The 19636-nt window shown below is 39.8% G+C and overlaps 1 protein-coding gene across 1 annotated transcript in view; it reads left to right on the top strand.

Moving 5' to 3' along the window:
* LOC105485014 (ubiquitin specific peptidase 31) overlaps positions 1–19636 on the top strand; it is a 97774-nt gene that overhangs the window by 47977 nt on the left and 30161 nt on the right. The window contains exons 2-6 of the mRNA XM_011747166.3: positions 1468–1605; positions 3107–3192; positions 3285–3377; positions 4009–4144; positions 7423–7567. Of these exons, the coding sequence (XP_011745468.2) occupies positions 1468–1605; positions 3107–3192; positions 3285–3377; positions 4009–4144; positions 7423–7567 (598 nt within the window). The remainder of the gene's footprint in view (positions 1–1467; positions 1606–3106; positions 3193–3284; positions 3378–4008; positions 4145–7422; positions 7568–19636) is intronic.

Below are 19636 nucleotides of genomic sequence, written 5' to 3'. Positions count from 1 at the left end.
TTAGTTACTGTGTTAGTAACTGTAAGTTACTTTCTACTCCTCTTTCCAATCTCCTGTCTTTGGAAGTAAGTCATTATCACAACCCACACTCAAGGTGTAGGGGTGGTAAGCTCTACCTCCTGGAGGGGGGATTATTGATATAACTTATTTGGAATTCCTCTGTAAGGAAGATTTACCTCTTCTCCCTCATTTATTCATTCAGTCATTATATCAATTTATACTTTTTTATACATTGGGTTATAACCTAATATTATTTATTCTTTTGATCAGATTGTTCTAGCTTTGGCTGTTGGGAGTTCTTTTAGGTTGGTTCCTGTGTCTTTTTGATATGTCTCCTGTCCCAACCCTAGAATCGGCATTTCTCCAAGGAGCCCTAGTTTTATAGTGGAAAATGGTATTAGAAACCAAGATATGGGCACTGGATGTGCACATTGTTACTGGGGTGTCACTACTTCTTTGCCTTTCAGTGTACATATATGGATATGAACCCAAGTTTATATAAATATCTGTATTTATTTATCTGTTCACTTTATATTAAGCTAAATAGGAGTTTATACTGACTTCAGCTGATTCATTGCCTTCCCTCCTTGCTTATCTGTAACTTCCCTCTCTGTGAGAAACTTGGCATCCATTACCACTATCCCATCATGCTACACTGTAAGATGGACTTTCCCCCTGTCCCCTTCACTAGGCTGTTTGTATCTTAGACACTTATTAAATCTCTGTTGATGAGTGATGAATCTTGAAGCTGTTATGTATCTTACATAATAAAAGTCCAACATTTTAGCAAAAGCAATGTAAATCAATCTCGTAAAGTTTGAAACAAAACTTTTACCTGCTTTGTTATGTAACATGCTCATTGTAGAAAATATGAAAAGTGAGAAGGAAAAAAAGCACCTGTAATTCTATCACCCAGAGATAATACTTAATATGTAGGTATGTGTTATTTTAGAACTTTTCTTTGTATGTACATGTCTACACCCCCCCCAAACAATTTTTACAAGAATACATTCACATTTCACACGAGTTATTTATAACTTTTTTCACTTAATATAGTATTTCTTAAGGATGTCATGTAGTTGTATCCTAATTTAACTGTCTTTACTGTTTCATCTCCTCCTATTCTTAACCAATTCTCTTTTTTAAGATGTCCAAGTTATTACCAATTATTTGCTTTCATAAACCCTGATTAATATTTTCTTAGAAGTCTTGACAGGCTGTTCTGATAATTTCCTTAGATACACTCCTAAAAGTAGAATTGCTGGATTAAGTGTATTTTAAGGGTTCTGGTACATGTTTCTAGGGGTGAGGTTTTTACACCAGCATCTGTTTTTACTTTGCACTCCTTCTGGGAAGTACTCTCTAACATGCTTGAGGTCTTGCATCCCTTTTGGGATTATGACTAAATAGTTTTTCTTTAAAGCCAGGAACTCACAACTGTTCATGCTGATTTATTTACCTGCATAGACTATTGTGTCAAAGAATGCACTGCAGTACCGGGGAAATTCCCAGCATGATGCTCAGGAGTTTCTACTGTGGCTTTTGGACCGAGTTCACGAAGACCTCAACCATTCAGTGAAGCAGAGTGGCCAGCCGCCTCTGAAGGTAAGGACGCACGCTCCCCTAGGGCAGTCAGCTAGTCATGAGAGCGTGTAGATTCTTCTACTGAGGACTTGTTGCATTGCATTAATACAATGAAATTGAATAAGCTCTGAGTGAGTAGAAGATTCAATGGCTACTTAAAGGACATTTCATTTTGTTTGCTACTGTGCTGGCAGTGTGAGATACAAGAACTGTTGTCCCCAAGGAATTTATAGTCTAATGAGAGGGGAAACATTTGCATGTATGATGAACTTCAGATTAAAAAAAGTGATTCCATTTCACTAAACTGTTTTTAAAGCAGAATGTGTTTGCTTTCTATTCTAGTAAGACACATACTCTGTAGTTCACTCGAATGAATACACAATCACAAAGGAAACATGGATTTTCTCTGCTGTTAGGATTGGATTTGACTATAGAAGCCCCAGAATGTTCTCATTGAGAAACATAATGATTAATTTTTAATTGTATACATGTAGTCTTACAAATATGGATAAAATGACTTATATAATGGAAAAAATTAAGACTAAAGAGTTGCTTCCCTTGGGCAGTTTTTAAAGTTTTTGATGATTCTGCTCTGTACTTCAAATTTTAAATTTCTAGGTTTGGTAAGTTGTTAAATTATTCTAATTCAAGATCCTTTTGTGCCTGAACACTCTCTTCTGTCATATGACTATATGCATGTGGCTGATTCTCCCACCAAATTGAGACATCCTCAAGGTCAGGCACTGGATCTTATTATCTTTGTATCCTAACGTTCTGTACAGTTCTCTCTGCATATGGTGCTTAGTAATTAATTGTTAGGTGGAGGGACATGAAAAGTTAAATACAACATGAAGTAGAGTGTGATTAGGCACTAACATACACAGCACAGCTAATAGGTACTTTTTTTTTGAGATGGACTTTCACTCTTGTTGCCCAGGCTGGAGTGCAATGGCGCAATCTCGGCTCACCACAACCTCTGCCTCCTGGGTTCAAGTGATTCTCCTGCCTCAGCCTCCTGAGTAACTGGGATTACAGGCATGCGCCACCACAGCCAGCTAATTTTGTATTTTTAGTAGAGACGAGGTTTCTCCATGTTGATCAGGCTGATCTCGAACTCCCGAGCTCAAGTGATCCACCCGCCTCGGCCTCTCAAAGTGCTGGGATTACAGGCATGACCCACCGTGCCCGGCTACCATTAGTACTTTTAAAGTGGTTGAGGATTACTTCTTAGAGGAGTTTGGAGAATTGGAGGGAAACTGGAGCATCCTGGGGAAGGGGAGCTGCCTGGCTGAGTGCCATGCAGAGACGATCGCTGGCAGAGTCTGTGTGAGGGGATGAGTCCACGTGACCCACATCCTGCCTGCTGTGTTCTGGCTCCTTTAGCAGGTGCCCGTCACTGAAGTATCTGCACTTGATGCATAGCTTGTAAAGGAAGTCAAGGACATTTGTGATTCTCTGACTTCATCTTCAGCCAAGAATTGGTCTTCCCAGTCTGTGAAATTGTACTTTCTTTTTTTTTTAGCCACCGTCAGAGACTGATATGATGCCTGAGGGACCTTTTCCTGTCTGTAGCACTTTTGTACAAGAACTCTTTCAAGCCCAATACCGGTATGAGCAAATCAGATGTTCCCACTTATTTTGTTTACCTGACATAGTTCTGGGTGATTTTAATGTTGAGTGTCTTACCTTTTGTTTTAAAGATCTTCTTTGACGTGTCCTCATTGTCAGAAACAGAGCAACACTTTTGATCCTTTCCTTTGCATTTCTTTGCCAATTCCTCTACCCCACACAAGGTAAGAATGGATTTAGTAAAATGAAGACTGTATTTTCTTACTGTATTCCTTTTCCTCTGTAGGCTCCTATTAGATCTTCTTACTTATTTAGACAGGTAATGGGATTAATAATGGGATTGAATACAGTCATTGCTACAACCTTACAAGAATAAATGCCCTCCTGAGTTTGCAGGGTAAGCAGGCACATGAGGCAAGCAGGGGCTGTTTAGTCTGACCCGGTTTGTCATCCTCACATAGTATCGGGGGAGGGGGAGGGCTGTTGAGTGGCTTCAGGATTCTCTAGAGACCTTACTTTACATTTCTTGTTTCTTAGTTGCTTTATTTTGAATAATTTCTCAACATTTCCAGGAGTTATGCTGTTCTAAAGAAAATACAAAGCACAGAATCAAGTGTAGATATATTTTTGTTTGCTTCATAAAGTGTTCATTTTGTGACGATTGCCTTTTCCAAAGATCTTGATGATTGTTTGATAGTTCTGCTTAGAGCCAAGTGAAATTTTTCCATTTGGCTTCAGAGTAACACTGTGGGTTAGCTTTAGATTTTTGTTGATTTCAACTCAGGTTTATTTTGCATTTCTATGTTTTAGTTGAAATAAGTGACTAATGAGAAGATCTGACTTTGATCTGTACAGGCCTCTCTATGTCACTGTAGTGTATCAAGGGAAATGTTCTCACTGCATGAGGATTGGTGTGGCCGTGCCTCTGTCTGGGACTGTTGCCAGACTTCGGGAAGCAGTGTCTATGGAAACAAAGATCCCCACTGATCAGGTAATAAGTCTGCTAAGGCAAGTTACACATGAGCCACAAAAGTATTGCTTTCTGTTCTCTTAGAATTTTTTATAGTTCTTTGCCGAGTATGATTAGAGATTTAAAACCAGTTGCATTTAGAGTTGAGGGGAAAAAAAATCAAGACCCCAAAGAGTAAAATATATAGAGAAACTTTTCATGTTTCATGTAATTGTATATATAATTTTAAAAGGAGGCTGGGCACGGTGGCTCACGCCTGTAATCCCACCATTTTGAGAGGCCGAGGCAGGTGGATCACGAGGTCAGGAGATCAAGACCATCCTGGCTAACACGGCGAAACCCTGTCTCTACTAAAAATACAAAAAATTAGCTGGGTGTGGTGGCGGGTGCCTATAGTCCCAGCTATTCAGGAGGCTGAGGCAGGAGAATAGTGTGAACCCGGAGGTGGAGCTTGCTGTGAGCTGAGATCGCGCCACTGCACTCCAGCCTGGGCAACAGAGCGAGACTCTTCTCAAAAAAGAAAAGGAGAAGCTGTGTACCAGGACCTTCTTGTAGCTTCGTTCATAAGGTATAATTACTTAACCCTTCTTAAATCATTCCCATGGATGTGTATGTGGGCAGTGGAGCGTCCTCGCAGCGTTTGATAGTCAAAGAGGCTTTGAAAACTTGAGCAGTGACGCTAGAAAACCCCTTGTGGTGATAAGAGTGGATATCTTGCTAGTACAGTGTTCTATACGTAATAGATGCTCAATATGTTTTGTTTTCTCATTATGGCTGGATCAGAGTCTCTTACCTTGTTTAGAGAAGAGAAAGGAAAGTTGTGCCCATGCCGCTTCCCTTTTGGGATGCATGTTTGATAAGCAGTTATGTTGAAATTGACCAAAAATACTTTTGACCTGTTTGGACTTGACATGTTTCTGCATATAGCTTTTACTCAATTTGCTATTATTATTTTATTTGGAAAAACATTCCTTATTTAAGATTTATTAAGGAAAGATGACTCAGTAGCTAAATTGCTTTCCCTAGATAGTAGCTTCTGGAAGCTACTATGTAATCCCTGGAATAATAAAGGTGTTTTGTACTTTGGCCTTATGTGGCCTTATTTGGGAAGTTACCACAGTAAAACAGATACAACCAGCAGTGTTACCCTAATATGGCAAATATCTCATATTTTTGTAGGCCAAGTCCTGGCATGTTGATAAAATGTTCATATTCTTTCCTACTCTGAAAAGCCCATTGGCTCTTTCTTCCTCTCAGGATGAGGGAAAGGCAGAAAGAGAGGGAGCGAGGCTTTGGTGGTGTCCAGGGCAAATCTGGTTGCATCTTTACAGCTTCCAGCACCGTCTGGCTCCTTTTGCATGTGGTTTAAATTGGTGAAATAATTACAAGTTTGCTGTTGACCTCAGTTTGCTGAATAGAGTGAATTTTACTTGCATGTTCACTGGCAGAAAAAAAACATGGTCATTAAATTCATTAAAAGGAAAATGTGCCAGGAACATTTTTGCTGGACTATTTGTGGAATATGCCACCAACCTCTTTTACCTGGTAGATCTGCAGAATGTTAGTGCTGGTAGAGGGGACCTCAGGGGTCCAGTCCAACTCTCTTATTTGAAAGAGGCTCAGAGAAGACGTGTGACTTGTTCAGGTTTGCAGGGCTGGTTGGTGATAGGCTGGACTGGAACCTGCATGCCCAGTCCAGTGCTTTTTCAGTAGACAGCGTGGCTGAGCATGTAATAAAGTCTTTAAATGTCTCCAGTGTTCTCCTCTCCATCTTTTGTTTCTTTTGTTCATTTGTTTGTTTGTATGTATGTATATATGTACGTATGTATGTATTGATTGATTGAGACAGGGTCTCACTCTGTTGCCCAGGCTGGAGTGCATTGGTGCAATCATGGCTCACTGTAGCCTCAACCTTGTAGACTCAAGCGATCCTCCCACCTCAGCCTCCCAAATAGTGGGGAATACGGGCGCATGCCACCACGCCCAGCTGAGTTTTGTATTTTTCATAGAGACGAGGTTTTGGCATGTTGCCCAGGCTGGTCTTGAACTCCTGGCCTCAAGCAGTCCTTCTGTCTTGGCCTCCCAAAGTGCTGGGATTACAGGCTTGAGCTACCATGCCTGTCCTGTTTTTCTGTTTTATTGTAAAATATTCAACCATTTCAGAAATATAACAGAAAGAGAAAGTATCTCATACTAGGTATCTTAATGCTAAGGGTTACTAACTTTAATACTATGTTATATAGTATTCATTTAGATTTTTTCCATGCATATATACATTAATGATTTTATATAAGAATCATTTACACTTACTGTTTTTACCTTGCTTTGTATTTACTTAGATCTTTGCATGTTAGTGCAAATATATATAGTTCATTCTTTTTAGTAGCTTTATAATTCCAGTAAGGCTATACTATATTTAACTAGTTAGTATTTTTGACATTTGAGTTGATTTTTTTTTCAATACAAATATCCATGGTTTAGGCTTGAAAAATAGAAAATAAAATGATATAGGAGAAAGCCTCAGAGTCAGATGTGGACTCCGTCCTCGACATGAGGCTGAATCGTTGTAGAACTTGAGGCAAGTCTCTTGACTTCTCTCCTTTCAGTGAAAATGGGGGTTAGACGTTATGATCTCCTGGTTCTCTTCTATACCAAAACTTAGAGGAACCCTGGAGTTAGAGTCATAGAGTTCTGACATCAGAGTACAGGTGTCCCTCAGTGTCCATGGGATTGGTTGTAGGAACCCTTGCATTAGGATACCAAAATCCACGGTGCTTTAATCCCTTTTATAACATGGCACAGTATTTGCATAGAGCCTAAGCATATCATCCTGTATACTTTATTTTTACTTTTTATTTTATGGATACATAATAGTTGTACCTCCAATATACTTTAAATCATCTCCAGATAACTTATAATATTTAATGCAGTGTAAATGTTATGTAAATAGTTGTTCTGCTATATTGTTTAGGGAATAATGACAAGTAAAAGACTGTTCAGTATACATTCAATCATCCTTTTTTTTTCTTCTGAATATTTTTGATCTGCAATTAGTTGAATCCACATATGTAGCACCTACAGATATGGAGGGGTGACTGTATATTGTTAATATAGTTACAGAGGATATTGTGCTTCCAAGATTCTCTCATTAAAGGCAAATAAAGTGGGCTCTGCGAGATGTTTCAGAGCTCTCTCAGACCACTGCCAGTCCTGATGGTCTGGAGAAGTTCCTAGAATTGGGAGATCAATTAGTATTGAATTTCCAGTTACCCAACTGTTTACATTTTTCCTATTTTTAGATTGTGTTAACAGAAATGTACTATGATGGGTTCCATCGTTCCTTTTGTGATACAGACGACCTGGAAACAGTCCATGAAAGCGACTGCATTTTTGCCTTTGAGACTCCCGAAATATTTAGGCCTGAAGGAATTCTCAGTCAAAGAGGTAAGTGAGCTCCTGTTTTCATAATGCCACCTGGGTTTGCAGGTTTAACTATAGTCTACCTTTTTAGATGTCTATTATATAATGATACACATTTTTTAAAAATTGTGGTAAAATGCACATATGTATTTTTTTGATGGTATAATGGTAAAACTCTTATAGTAATATTTTCCTAGAAGAAGGCAACTCTTACTGTTTTAGGCAAAGATATGTTCATAGTTTAGTTGGGAAAACCTTATATTGAGATTCAGGACTGACTGTGACCTCCTTTAAGTAGCCTTTTTGGCATCTTATGGCATTCAGGAAGATATACTATGCCGTAGTTGTATGTTTTTTGTTTTTCATTTTTCAGACAGAGTCTTGCTCTGTCGCTCAGGCTGGAGTGCAGTGGTGCGATCTCAGCTCACTGCAGCCTTAGCCTCCCGAGTAGCTGGGATCACAGGCACATGCCACAAAGCCTGGCTAATTTTTATATTTTTAGTAGAGATGGGGTTTCACCATGTTGGCCAGGCTGGTCTTGAACTCCTGACCTCAAGTGATCCGCCTGCCTCAGCCTCCCAAAGTGCTGGGATTACAGGCATGAGCCACCACATCCGGCCCACTATTCTGCTTTCTGTTTCTACAGATTCCCTGAGTCTAGACTTCTATATAAATGGAATCATAAAATAATATGATATTTTGTGACTGGCTTTACTTAGTGTGATGTTTTCAAGATTCATTCATGTTGTAGCATATATCACACTTAATTCCTTTTTATGGCCAAATAATATTTTATTGTTTGAATAGATCACATTTTGTTTATTCATTGTTCATGAACATTTGGGTTGTTTCCACCTTCTGGCTAGTATGAATAATGCTCCTGTGAACCATTCCACACAAGTTTTTGTGTGGACTTATGTTTTCATTTCTCTTCATACCTGGGAATAGAACTGCTGTGTCGTGTGGTAACTCTATGTTTAATCATTTGGGGGAACTTACAGACTGTTTTCCAAAGTGCTGCGCCGTGTTACATTTTTATCAGTAGTGTTTGAGGGTCCAGTTTCTCTACATCCTCGCCAATACTTGATTATTATCTGACTCTTTAGTTTTAACCGTCGTAGTGGATATGAAGTGGTATCTCATTATGGTTTTGATTTGTGTTTGTGACTGACATGATGTTGAGCATCTTTTCTTGTGCTTGTTGGCCGTTTGTATATCATATTTGGGAAAATGTCTATTCAAATATTTTGCCCATTTTAAAATTGCATTGTTTGCTTTTTGTTGTTGAGTTTTAGGAATTTTCACATGTGCTGAATACTAGACCCTTATCAGATATATGATTTGCAAATATTTTCTCCCATTCTGTGAGTGATCTTTTAACTACCTGATGTCCTTTGAAACACAAAAGTTCTTAGTTTTGTTGAAGTCCAGTTTATCTTTTTTTGTTGTTGTTGCTTGTGCTTTTGTTGTCATATCTAACACTTTATCAAATCCAAAGTCATAAAGATTTACCCCATAATTTCTTTTAAGAGTTTTTTAGTTTTAGCTCTTATATTATAGTTTTTTGAACTATTTTGAGTTAATTTTTTGTGTTGTGTAAGGTAAGGGCCCAACATTATTCTTTCATGGTGGCTGTCAAGTTGTTCCAGTTAACAGACTTTTCGAGCAGATGGGTAAACTTCCATGAATAGAGTAATAGAAATGGTAGAAGCCTCATTGGATTTTTCTGTAAGGGTCCAAACCAGAACCGTGTTCACCTTAGTAGTTGTGTTAGCGTAAGGGAGACTAGCACCTGGGCTTTGTGTCAGACCTGGGGAGACTGCTGCTTCCTAGCTTACCCAGTTTTTTAAAATTTTAGTTTCTTTACATGAAGTGCAGAGGAATAATCACTATAGTGTTGATGTCAAGACTGTATGAGATCAGGCACGTCAGACATTCCACAGGGACTGACTATACTAAGTCTTCAATAAATGAAAGCTACTTTCATATTTCTGGTTATTGCTTCCAGTGTTCGTTACTGGTAAGCCAACGTTGAGGTGACCGTCTTTGCTCCAGCAATAAATGAATCAGTCAATTACAAATATTTTTGTGCACCTGTAGATAACTTCTGCTGTAATTAGCATGAGTGGTAAATATAAAATAAGTGTATTTTAGGTTTTTGGTACTATCCAAACAGAGATTTATTGAAGTTATTTAGTGAAGATAATGTGGGAGGTACTGATGACCACAAAAAAGACTAAGACCAAACTCTGGCCTTCAAAAATTTCACCATTTAGTGACCTCTTAGTAATAGTTTAGCCTTGGTCAGTTTATGTAGGAGTATTATCCATGTTCCAAGTAAAGTATAAATGGAAGTATTGGAAAATGTTAGAGGGAGCCACTAGACTGCTTGGGCTGGATCAGGGTGGTGCCACAGGGGAGGGGACAGATTTGAATGTAAAGGATGGGTGGGCTATCCAAGGCAAAGAAGTGTGGAAGAAAGGGCTTGCAGTTTCAGTAGGAGGGAGGGGCAGAGGCGAGAGTGAGATGGGCTAAGGAATAAGCAGAAGGCCAGACAGGGAGTCAGGGTGTGTTTTCCTCTTTTGACCTTAGTGTAAAACGCAGGTCGTAGATTGTGCTCAACCTTTAAGAGGTGAAGGGGCATTTTTTTCTGAGACAGGAAGAAGGGGGACTGTGGGTGAAGATGGAGACATTCAAGGTGGAGCAGAGGGAAGGCAAAGTGATTTGGATCAGGAAGACTTCATCCCAGCAAAGGAGGAGGCAAGGTCGACAGAGTGGCTGATGAGTTTGGGCACTTGAACAGAACGGAGGCGTGTGGATCAGGGAGGAGTGCAGCTGCTGCGCTGAGCCTGGGCTTGACCTTGAACACAACACCACCTGTGTTCAAGGACCCACCTGACCCTCCCTCCTTGGTGTTTTTGCTGGGGCCTTTCTTCTGGCCACCCTTAAAGTTTGGAGTTCGCAAGGGTCCTGCTGTCATCCTTTGTCTTGGTCTTGACCCTCTCTTTGGCCTGTCTGTTGAGCACTCACGGTTTGAACTGCCATTCTTGTATACCATCTATCTTTACTTATTACTTTCATATCCAGAAGTGATGCGAAATCTCACTTCACGTCCAGATGCTTACTACTTTCACCTCGATTGTCCACAGACTCCTCAAATTTTAAAACATAGGGTTCTGTTTTTTCTTTTCAGACTGGCTCCTTTCTCACATCCTTATTGTAGTGAATGACACCGTGATCCATCTAGTCTCCCAAGACAGATGCTTGAGAATCAAACTTCTCTTTCAACCTCACCCTGTTCACACCTGAACCCTTATTGTTCATTTTGCCTCCTAAATATTTTATACTCATTTCTTCTGCTCCACTTGCCCTGTTGTTCTTATTTTAGACCATCATTCTTTCTTAGAGCAGAGTCTCCTGTCTGCCCTTATTTCGGTCCCTCTGCCAGTCCATCATGTGTCTGCTATCAAACCCTCATGATTAAGGGCACAGGTACAGTCTGGGGAGGAGTTGTGCCTGTTCCATAGGTGTTAGGAGGATTTAAAGCAATAATGCATGTGTTTTCACACCTGTGGGGCTTTTGGGGTACATACTGGTTACTCTTTCTGAAATGTACTCCTCATCCCTTTTGGCCTGAGGAACTCCTTTCAATCTTATCTGGAGCCCCGGAATCTTCTGTGACCTCTACTAACAGACTTGGCTTCATCAGCTGACACAGACCTTCTGTGCATACGAATATTATGACATCACATAGTTCCTAATATTTATTTGTATGTGTGTGTCCCCTACTAGACTGAGAAGGCTATGGGTTATCTTTCATCTGCCTTTCATTAGCCTCCTTAATACCTGTCATATGGTAGGGACTTAATGAATGTTGATTGGATAAGTGAATGATGGTTTGGGCCAAAGAGATCAGTGAATGACAGAATTCAAGCACAGTTCTTCCTATTAAAGAAGCAAAGAAGAAAAACAGTGCTTCTTGAAAAAACTGATGCCTATTGTTAACTTTTCATTTTGAAATAATTTCAGACTTAGAGAAAAGTTGCAAAAATAGTACCAAGAATTTCCATATATCCTTCACCCAGATGCCTCAATGTGTTAACGTTTTACTGTTTTATCACATTTGTTCTCTCTCTGTAATATGTGTGTGTTTATAATCTTTTTCTGAACCATTTGAGAGTGAATTGCAGATATATTAACTCTTTGTGCCCAAATACCTTATGTATTTCCTAAAAACAAGGATATTATCTTACATAATCTAAGTATAGTTATGAAAATCAGGAAATTAAGACTGGTACAATACTACAATTTTTTTAGCCTGACAATTTTTTACTAGTTGTCAAGTTGTTACTGCATGATCCACTTCCAGATGGAGTGAGCATCAGAAACATACGAGGCATATTGATTATATTATCTTGGACTTCTCTCCCGAATTCCAGATTTGAAATACTATCATTTTACCTACAGACTTTATTGAAATTTTGCCATTTGTCTCACTATTGTACTTCATAGCAAAATTAAAAAAAAATTCTTATGCAGGATCGAATATCATGGTTTGCTTGGTTGTCGTTTCTCTTTGATTTCATGTGTCAGGAACAGTTCTTTAGTCTTTCATGACTTTGGCATTTTTGAAGAGTATGGGCCCTTTGTTTTGTAGAACATCCTTATTTTGGGTTTGACTGACATTTCGTCATCGGTAGATTCCGGTTATGTATTTCTGGCAGGAATACCATGAAGTGTTGTTTTGTCCTTCTCATGGCATCATAGCAGGAGGTACGTGACACCTATGTGTCCTATTGCTGTCAGTAACTTTGATAACTAAGGTGATGTCTGCCAGGTTTCCCCTAGTACTAAGCTACTGTTTTCCCCTTGTAATTAATAAGCATCTTGTGGTGAGACACTTTGACAATATGTAAATATCCTGTCTTTTCTCAAACTTCTTTTTTTTTTAAATGGAGTCTCGCCTTGCGCAGGCTGGAGTGTAGCAGTGCAATCTCAGCTCACTGCAACCTTCACCTCTCGGGTTCAAGCAATTCTCCTGCCTCATCCTCCTGAGTAGCTGGGATTACAGGCACCTGCCACCACGTCTGGCTAATTTTTTGTGTTTTTAGTAGAGATGGGGTTTCACCATGTTTGCCAGGCTTGTCTTAAACTCCTGACCTCGGGTGATCCTCCCACCTTGGCCTCCCAAAGTGCTGGGATTACAGGTGTGAGCCACTGTGCCCGGCCTTCCTGGTGATTTTAATGTGCTACCAGGACTGTTAACCACTGGTTTAGGGGAGAGCAGAAAAACATTACTGTCAGTGCAGTCCTCTTCTTCATTATTCAGTTTTTGATGTTTTATGGCTCCCCTTGTTTACTTATACTTTTAAGATACATTTGATAATAGTTTTGTCAAGTTCCTATAATCATAATTTTAAGGTTGGGGTAAATGTATAGAATTAACTGGGAGAGGGTGGCATTTTTACAGGATTGCACTTGCTTACTCAGGAACGTGATATCTGCATTTACTCGCCTTTTTTATTCCTGGGAAAGTTGTGATTTTCTGCACCTATTTCAAAGTTATTCCTAGGTGTTTTATTGCTGTTGTGAGTAGTGACCCCCTTCCCACTCCCATTATGTATTTTGTTTTTGATTTTTAGAGACGGTCTCACTCTGTCACCCAGGCTGGAGTGCAATGGCACAATCATAACTTACTTCAGTCTCCATCTCCTGGGCTCAGGTGATTCTCCTGCCTCAATTTCTCGAGTAGCTGGGACTACAGGTGTGTGCCATCTGCCTGGCTAATTTTTTTGTGGAGACAGGGTCTAGCTATGTTGTCTAGGCTGGTCTTGAACTCCTGGCCTCATATATTCTTCTGGGGCAGGTTAAATTCCTGAAGGAGACCTTTCTACACTCCTTGTTGGAAGGTGGGGCCTGGTTGCCAGCACCCTAGGTGCTGAGTGATGGGAAAGAGCTGAGATGTTCGCTTACCCCTTTGTTTTAATACAGTGCCCTCACCTTCTCCTGGATTGCCTCCCTGTCCAGACATCCCTGTCTTTGCTGGAGTGGGAGGGGTATTTTGGCGTATCATGTTGGTAGTCATTTTCTCGTTTTTAAAAAATTTCAGTGAAATTTACTTAACATAATAACCACTTTTAAGTGGTCACTTCCATGGTATTAGTACATTAACAGTGTCAGGCAAATACTACCTCTATGTAGTTCTAAAACAGTTCCATCACACCAAAAGAAAACCCCATGACCATTAAGCAGTTGCTTCTCATTCTCCCCTCCCGCCAGGCCCTGACAGCCACTAATCTGCATTCTTTTCTCTGGGTTGACCTATTCTAGCTATTTCATATAAATAAAATCAATAAATAAAATCATATAAATAAAATACAATATGGGACCTTTTATGTCTGGCTTCTTTCACTTAGCATAATGTTTCAATGTTCATCCATGTTGTAGCATGAGACAGTACTTCATTCCTTTTCTTTATTTATTATTATACTCTAAGTTCTAGGGTAAATGTGCACGCAGTGTGCAGGTTTGATACATAGGTATACATATGCCATGTTGGTTTGCTGCACCCATCAACTTGTCATTTAGATTAGGTATTTCTCCTAATGCTATCCCTCCCCCATCCCCCCATCCCCCGATAGGCCCCAGTGTGTGATGTTCCCCACCCTGTGTCCAAGTGTTCTTACTGTTTGATTCCCAGCTATGAATGAGAACATGCAGTGTTTGGTTTTCTGCCTTTGTAATAGTTTGCTGAGAATGATGGTTTCCAGCTTCATCCCTGTCTCTGCAAAGGTTATGAACTCATCCTTTTTTATGGCTGCATAGTATTCCATGGTATATATGTGCCACATTTTCTTAATCCAGTCTATCATTGATGGACATTTAGGTTGGTTCCAAGTCTTTGCTATTGTGAATAGTGCCACAATAAACATACATGTGCATGTGTCTTTATAGCAGCATGATTTATAATCCTTTGGGTGTATACTCAGCAATGGGATTGCTGGGTCAAATGGTAATTCTAGTTCTAGATCCTTGAGGAATTGCTACACTGTCTTCCACAATGGTTAAACTAATGTACATTCCCACCAGCAGTGTAAAAGTGTTCCTGTTTCTCCACAGCCTCTCCAGCATCTGTTGTTTCCTGACTTTTTAATGATTGCCATTCTAATTGGTGTGAGATGGTATCTCATTGTGGTTTTGATTTGCATTTCTCTGATGACCAGTGATGATGAGCATTTTTTCATGTGTCTGTTGGCTGCATAAATGTCTTCTTTTGAGAAATGTCTGTTCATATCCTTTGCCCACTTTGTGATGGGGTTGTTTGTTTTTTTCTTGTAAATTTGTTTGAGTTCTTTGTAGATTCTGGATATTAGCCCTTTGTCAGATGGATAGATTGCAAAAATTTTCTCCCATTCTGTAGGTTGCTGTTCACTCTGATGGTATTTCTTTTGCCATGCAGAAACTCTTTAGTTTAATTAGATCCCATTTGTCAATTTTGGCTTTTGTTGCCTTTGCTTTTGGTGTTTTAGTCGTGAAGTCCTTGCTCATGCCTATGTCCCTAAGGGTATTGCTTAGGTTTTCTTCTAGGGTTTTTATGGTTCTAGGTCTAAGATATAAGTCTTTAATCCACCTTGAATTAATTTTTGAATAAGGCATAAGGAAGGTATCCAGTTTCAGCTTTCTACATATGGCTAGCCAGTTTTCCCAGTACCGTTTATTAAATAGGGAATCCTTTTCCCATTTCTTGTTTTTGTCAGGTTTGTCAAAGATCAGATGGTTGTAGATGTGTGGTGTTATTTCTGAGGCCTCTGTTCTGTTCCATTGGTCTATATATCTGTTTTGGTACCAGTACCATGCTGTTTTGGTTACTGTAGCCTTGTAGTATAGTTTGAAGTTAGGTAGCGTGATGCCTCCAACTTTGTTCTTTTTGCTTAGGATTGTCTTGGCAGTGCGGGCTCTTTTTTGGTTCCATCTGAACTTTAAAGTCGTTTTTTCCAATTCTGTGAAGAAAGTCATTGGTAGCTTCATGGGGATGACATTGAATCTGTAAATTTCCCTGGGCAGTATGGCCATTTTTATGATATTGATTCTTCCTATCCATGAGCATGGAATGTTCCATTTGTTTGTGTCCTCTTTTATTTCATTGAACAATGGTTTGTAGTTCTCCTTGAAGAGGTCCTGCACATCCCTTGTAAGTTGAATTCCTAGGTATTTTATTCTGTTTGAAGCAGTTGTGAATGGGAGTTCACTCATGATTTAGCTGTTTGTCTGTTATTGGTGTATAGGAATGCTTGTGATTTTTTTGCACATTGTATCCTGAGACTTTGCTGAAGTCGCTTATCAGCTTAAGGAGATTTTGGGCTGAGACGATGGAGTTTTCTAAATATACAATCATGTCATCTGCAAACAGAGACAATTTGATTTCTTCTTTTCCTAATTGAATACCCTTTATTTCTTTCTCTTGCCTGATTGCCCTGGCCAGAGCTTCCAACACTATATTTAATAGGAGTGGTGAGAGAGGGCATCCTTGTCTTGTGCCGGTTTTCAAAGGGAATGCTTCCATGTTTTGCCCATTCAGTATGATATTGCTGTAGGTTTGTCATAAATAGCTCTTACTATTTAGAGTTACGTCCCTTCAATGCCTAGTTTATTGAGAGTTTTTAGCATGAAGGGCTAAAAACTTGAATTTTTAGCTTGAATTTTGTCAACGGCCTTTTCTGCATCTATTGAGATAATCATATGGTTTTTGTCATTGGTTCTGTTTTTGTGATGGATTATGTTTATTGATTTGCGTATGTTGAACCAGCCTTGCATCCTAGGGATGAAGCCAACTTGATCGTGGTGGATAAGCTTTTTGATGTGCTGCTGGATTCGGTTCGCCAGTATTTTATTGAGGATTTTCACATCGATGTTCACCAGGGATATTGGTCTAAAATTCTTTTATTTGTTGTGTCTCTGCCAGGCTTTGGTATCAGGGTGATGCTGGCCTCATAAAATGACTTAGGGAGGATTCCCTCTTTTTCTATTGATTGGGATGGTTTCAGAGGAATGGTACCAGCTCCTAGAATTCGGCTGTGAATCCATCTGGTCCTGGACTCTTTTTGGTTAGTAGGCTATTAATTATTGCCTCAATTTCAGAGCCTGTTATTGGTCTATTCAGAGATTCAACTTCTTCCTGGTTTAGTCTTGGAAAGGTGTATGTGTCCAGGAATTTATCCATTTCTTCTGGATTTTCTAGTTTATTTGTGTAGAGGCGTTTATAGTATTCTCTGATGGTAGTTTGTATTTCTGTGGCATCAGTGGTGATATCTCCTTTATCATTTTTTATTGCGTCTCTTTGATTCTTCTCTCTTTTCTTCATTAGTCTTGCTAGCAGTCTATCAATTTTGTTGATCTTTTCAAAAAACCAGCTCCTGGATTCTTTTATTTTTTTGAAGGTTTTTTTGTGTCTCTATCTCTTTCAGTTCTGCTCTGATTTTAGTTATTTCTTGCCTTCTGCTAGCTTTTGAATTTGTTTGCTCTTGCTTCTCTAGTTCTTTTAATTGTGATGTTAGGGTGTTGATTTTAGATTTTTCCTGCTTTCTCTTGTGGGCATTTAGTGCTATAAATTTCCCTCTACACACTGCTTTAAATGTGTCCCAGAGATTCTGGTACGTTGTGTTTTTGTTCTCATTGGTTTCAAAGAACATCTTTATTTCTGCCTTCATTTCGTTATTTACCCAGTAGTCATTCAGGAGCAGGTTCTTCAGTTTCCATGTAGTTGTGCAATTTTGAGTGAGTTTCTTAATCCTGAGTTCTAATTTGATTGCACTGTGGTCTGAGAGATAGTTTGTTGTGATCTCTGTTCTTTTACATTTGCTGAGGAGTGCTTCTAACTATGTGGTCAGTTTTAGAATAAGTGCGATGTGGTACTGAGAAGAATATACATTCTGTTGATTGTGGGTGGAGAGTTCTGTAGATGTCTATTACGTCTGCTTGGTGCAGAGCTGAGTTCAAGTCCTGGATATCCTTGTTAACCTTCTGTCTCGTTGATCTGTCTAATATTGACAGTGGGGTGTTAATGTCTCCCATTATTATTGTGTGGGAGTCTAAGTGTCTTTGTAGGTCTCTAAGGACTTGCTTTATGAATCTGGGTGCTCCTGTATTGGGTGCATATATATTTAGGATAGTTAGCTCTTCTTGTTGAATTGATCCCTATACCATTAAGTAATGGCCTTCTTTGTCTCTTTTGATCTTTGTTGGTTTAAAGTCTGTTTTATCAGAGACTAGGATTGCAGCCCCTGCTTTTTTTTGCTTTCCATTTGCTTGGTAGATCTTCCTCCATGCCTTTATTTTGAGCCTATGTGTGTCTCTGCACGTGAGATGGGTCTCCTGAATACAGCACACTGATGGGTCTTGACTCTTTATCCAATTTGCCAGTCTGTGTCTTTTAATTGGGGCATTTAACCCATTTACATTTAAGGTTAATATTGTTATGTGTGAATTTGATCCTGTCATTATGATGTTAGTTGGTTATTCTGCCCGTTAATTGATGCAGTTTCTTCCTAGCATTGATGGTCTTTGTAATTTGGCATGTTTTTGCAGTGGCTGGTACCAGTTGTTTCTTTCCATGTTTAGTGCTTCCTTCAGGACCTCTTATAAGGCAGCCTGGTAGTGACAAGCATTTGCTTGTTTGTAAAGGATTTTATTTCTCCTTCACTTATGAAGCTTAGTTTGGCTGGCTATAAATTCTGGGCTGAAAATTCTTTTCTTTAAGAATGCTGAATATTGGCCCCCACTCTCTTCTGGCTTGTAAGGTTTCTGCCGAGAGATCTGCTGTTAGTCTGATGGACTTCCCTTTGTGGGTAACCTGACCTTTCTCTCTGGCTGACTTTACCATTTTTTCCTTCATTTCAACCTTGCTGAATCTGACAATTATGTGTCTTGGGGTTGCTCTTCTCGAGGAATATCTTTGTGGTATTCTCTGTATTTCCTGAATTTGAATGTTGGCCTGCCTTGCTAGGTTGGGGAAGTTCTCCTGGATAATCCTGAAGAGTGTTTTCCAACTTGGTTTCATTCTTCCCATCGCTTTCAGGTACACCAATCAAACGTAGATTTGGTCTTTTCACATAGCCCCATATTTCTTGGAGGCTTTGTTCATTTCTTTTTACTCTTTTTTCTCTAACCTTGTCTTCTTGCTTTACTTCAATCACCGATACCCTTTCTTCTACTTGATCAAATCGGCTGTTGAAGTTTGTGCATGCATCACAAAGTTTTCATGCCATGGTTTTCAGCTCCATCAGGTCATTTAAGCTCTTCTTTACACTGTTTGTTCTAGTTAGCCATTTGTCTAACCTTTTTCTCAAGGGTTTTAGCTTCCTTGCGATGTGTTCAAACATGCTTCTTTAGCTCAGAGAAGTTTGTTATTACCAACCTTCTGAAGCCTACTTCTGTCATCTCATCAAAGTCATTCTCCATCCAGCTTCGTTCCATTGCTGGTGAGGAGCTGTGATCCTTTGGAGGAGAAGAGGTGCTCTGGTTTTTAGAATTTTCAGTCTTTCTGCTCTGATTTCTCCCCCTCTTTGTGGTTTTGTCTACCTTTGGTGTTTGATGTTGGTGACCTACAGGTGGGGTTTTGGTGTAGATGTCCTTTTTGTTGATGTTCGTGCTATTCCTTTCTGTTTGTTAGTTTTCCTTGTAACAGTCAGGTCCCTCAGCTGCAGGTTTGTTGGAGTTTGCTGGAGGTCCACTCCAGACCCTGTTTGCCTGGTATCACCAGCAGAGGCTGCAGAACAGCAGATATTGCAGCCTGATCCTTCCTCTGAAACCTTCGTCCCAGACGGGCACCCGCCTGCATGAGGTGTCTGTTGCCTCCTCCTGGGAGGTATCTCCCAGTTAGGCTACATGGGAGTCAGGGACCCACTTGAGGAGGCAATCTGTCCGTTCTCAGAGCTCAAACGCTGTGGATGGAGAACCACTGCTGTCTTCAGAGCTGTCAGACAAGGACCTTTAAGTCTGCAGAAACTGTCTGCTGCCTTTTGTTCAGCTATGCCCTACCCACAGAGGTGGAGTCTATAGAGGCAGCAGGCCTTGCTGAGCTGTGGGGAGCTCTGC

This window comes from Macaca nemestrina, chromosome 18 (genome assembly GCF_043159975.1).
Source record: "Macaca nemestrina isolate mMacNem1 chromosome 18, mMacNem.hap1, whole genome shotgun sequence".
Taxonomy (NCBI): domain Eukaryota; kingdom Metazoa; phylum Chordata; class Mammalia; order Primates; family Cercopithecidae; genus Macaca; species Macaca nemestrina.
This window is presented reverse-complemented; position numbering and strand designations above follow the sequence as displayed.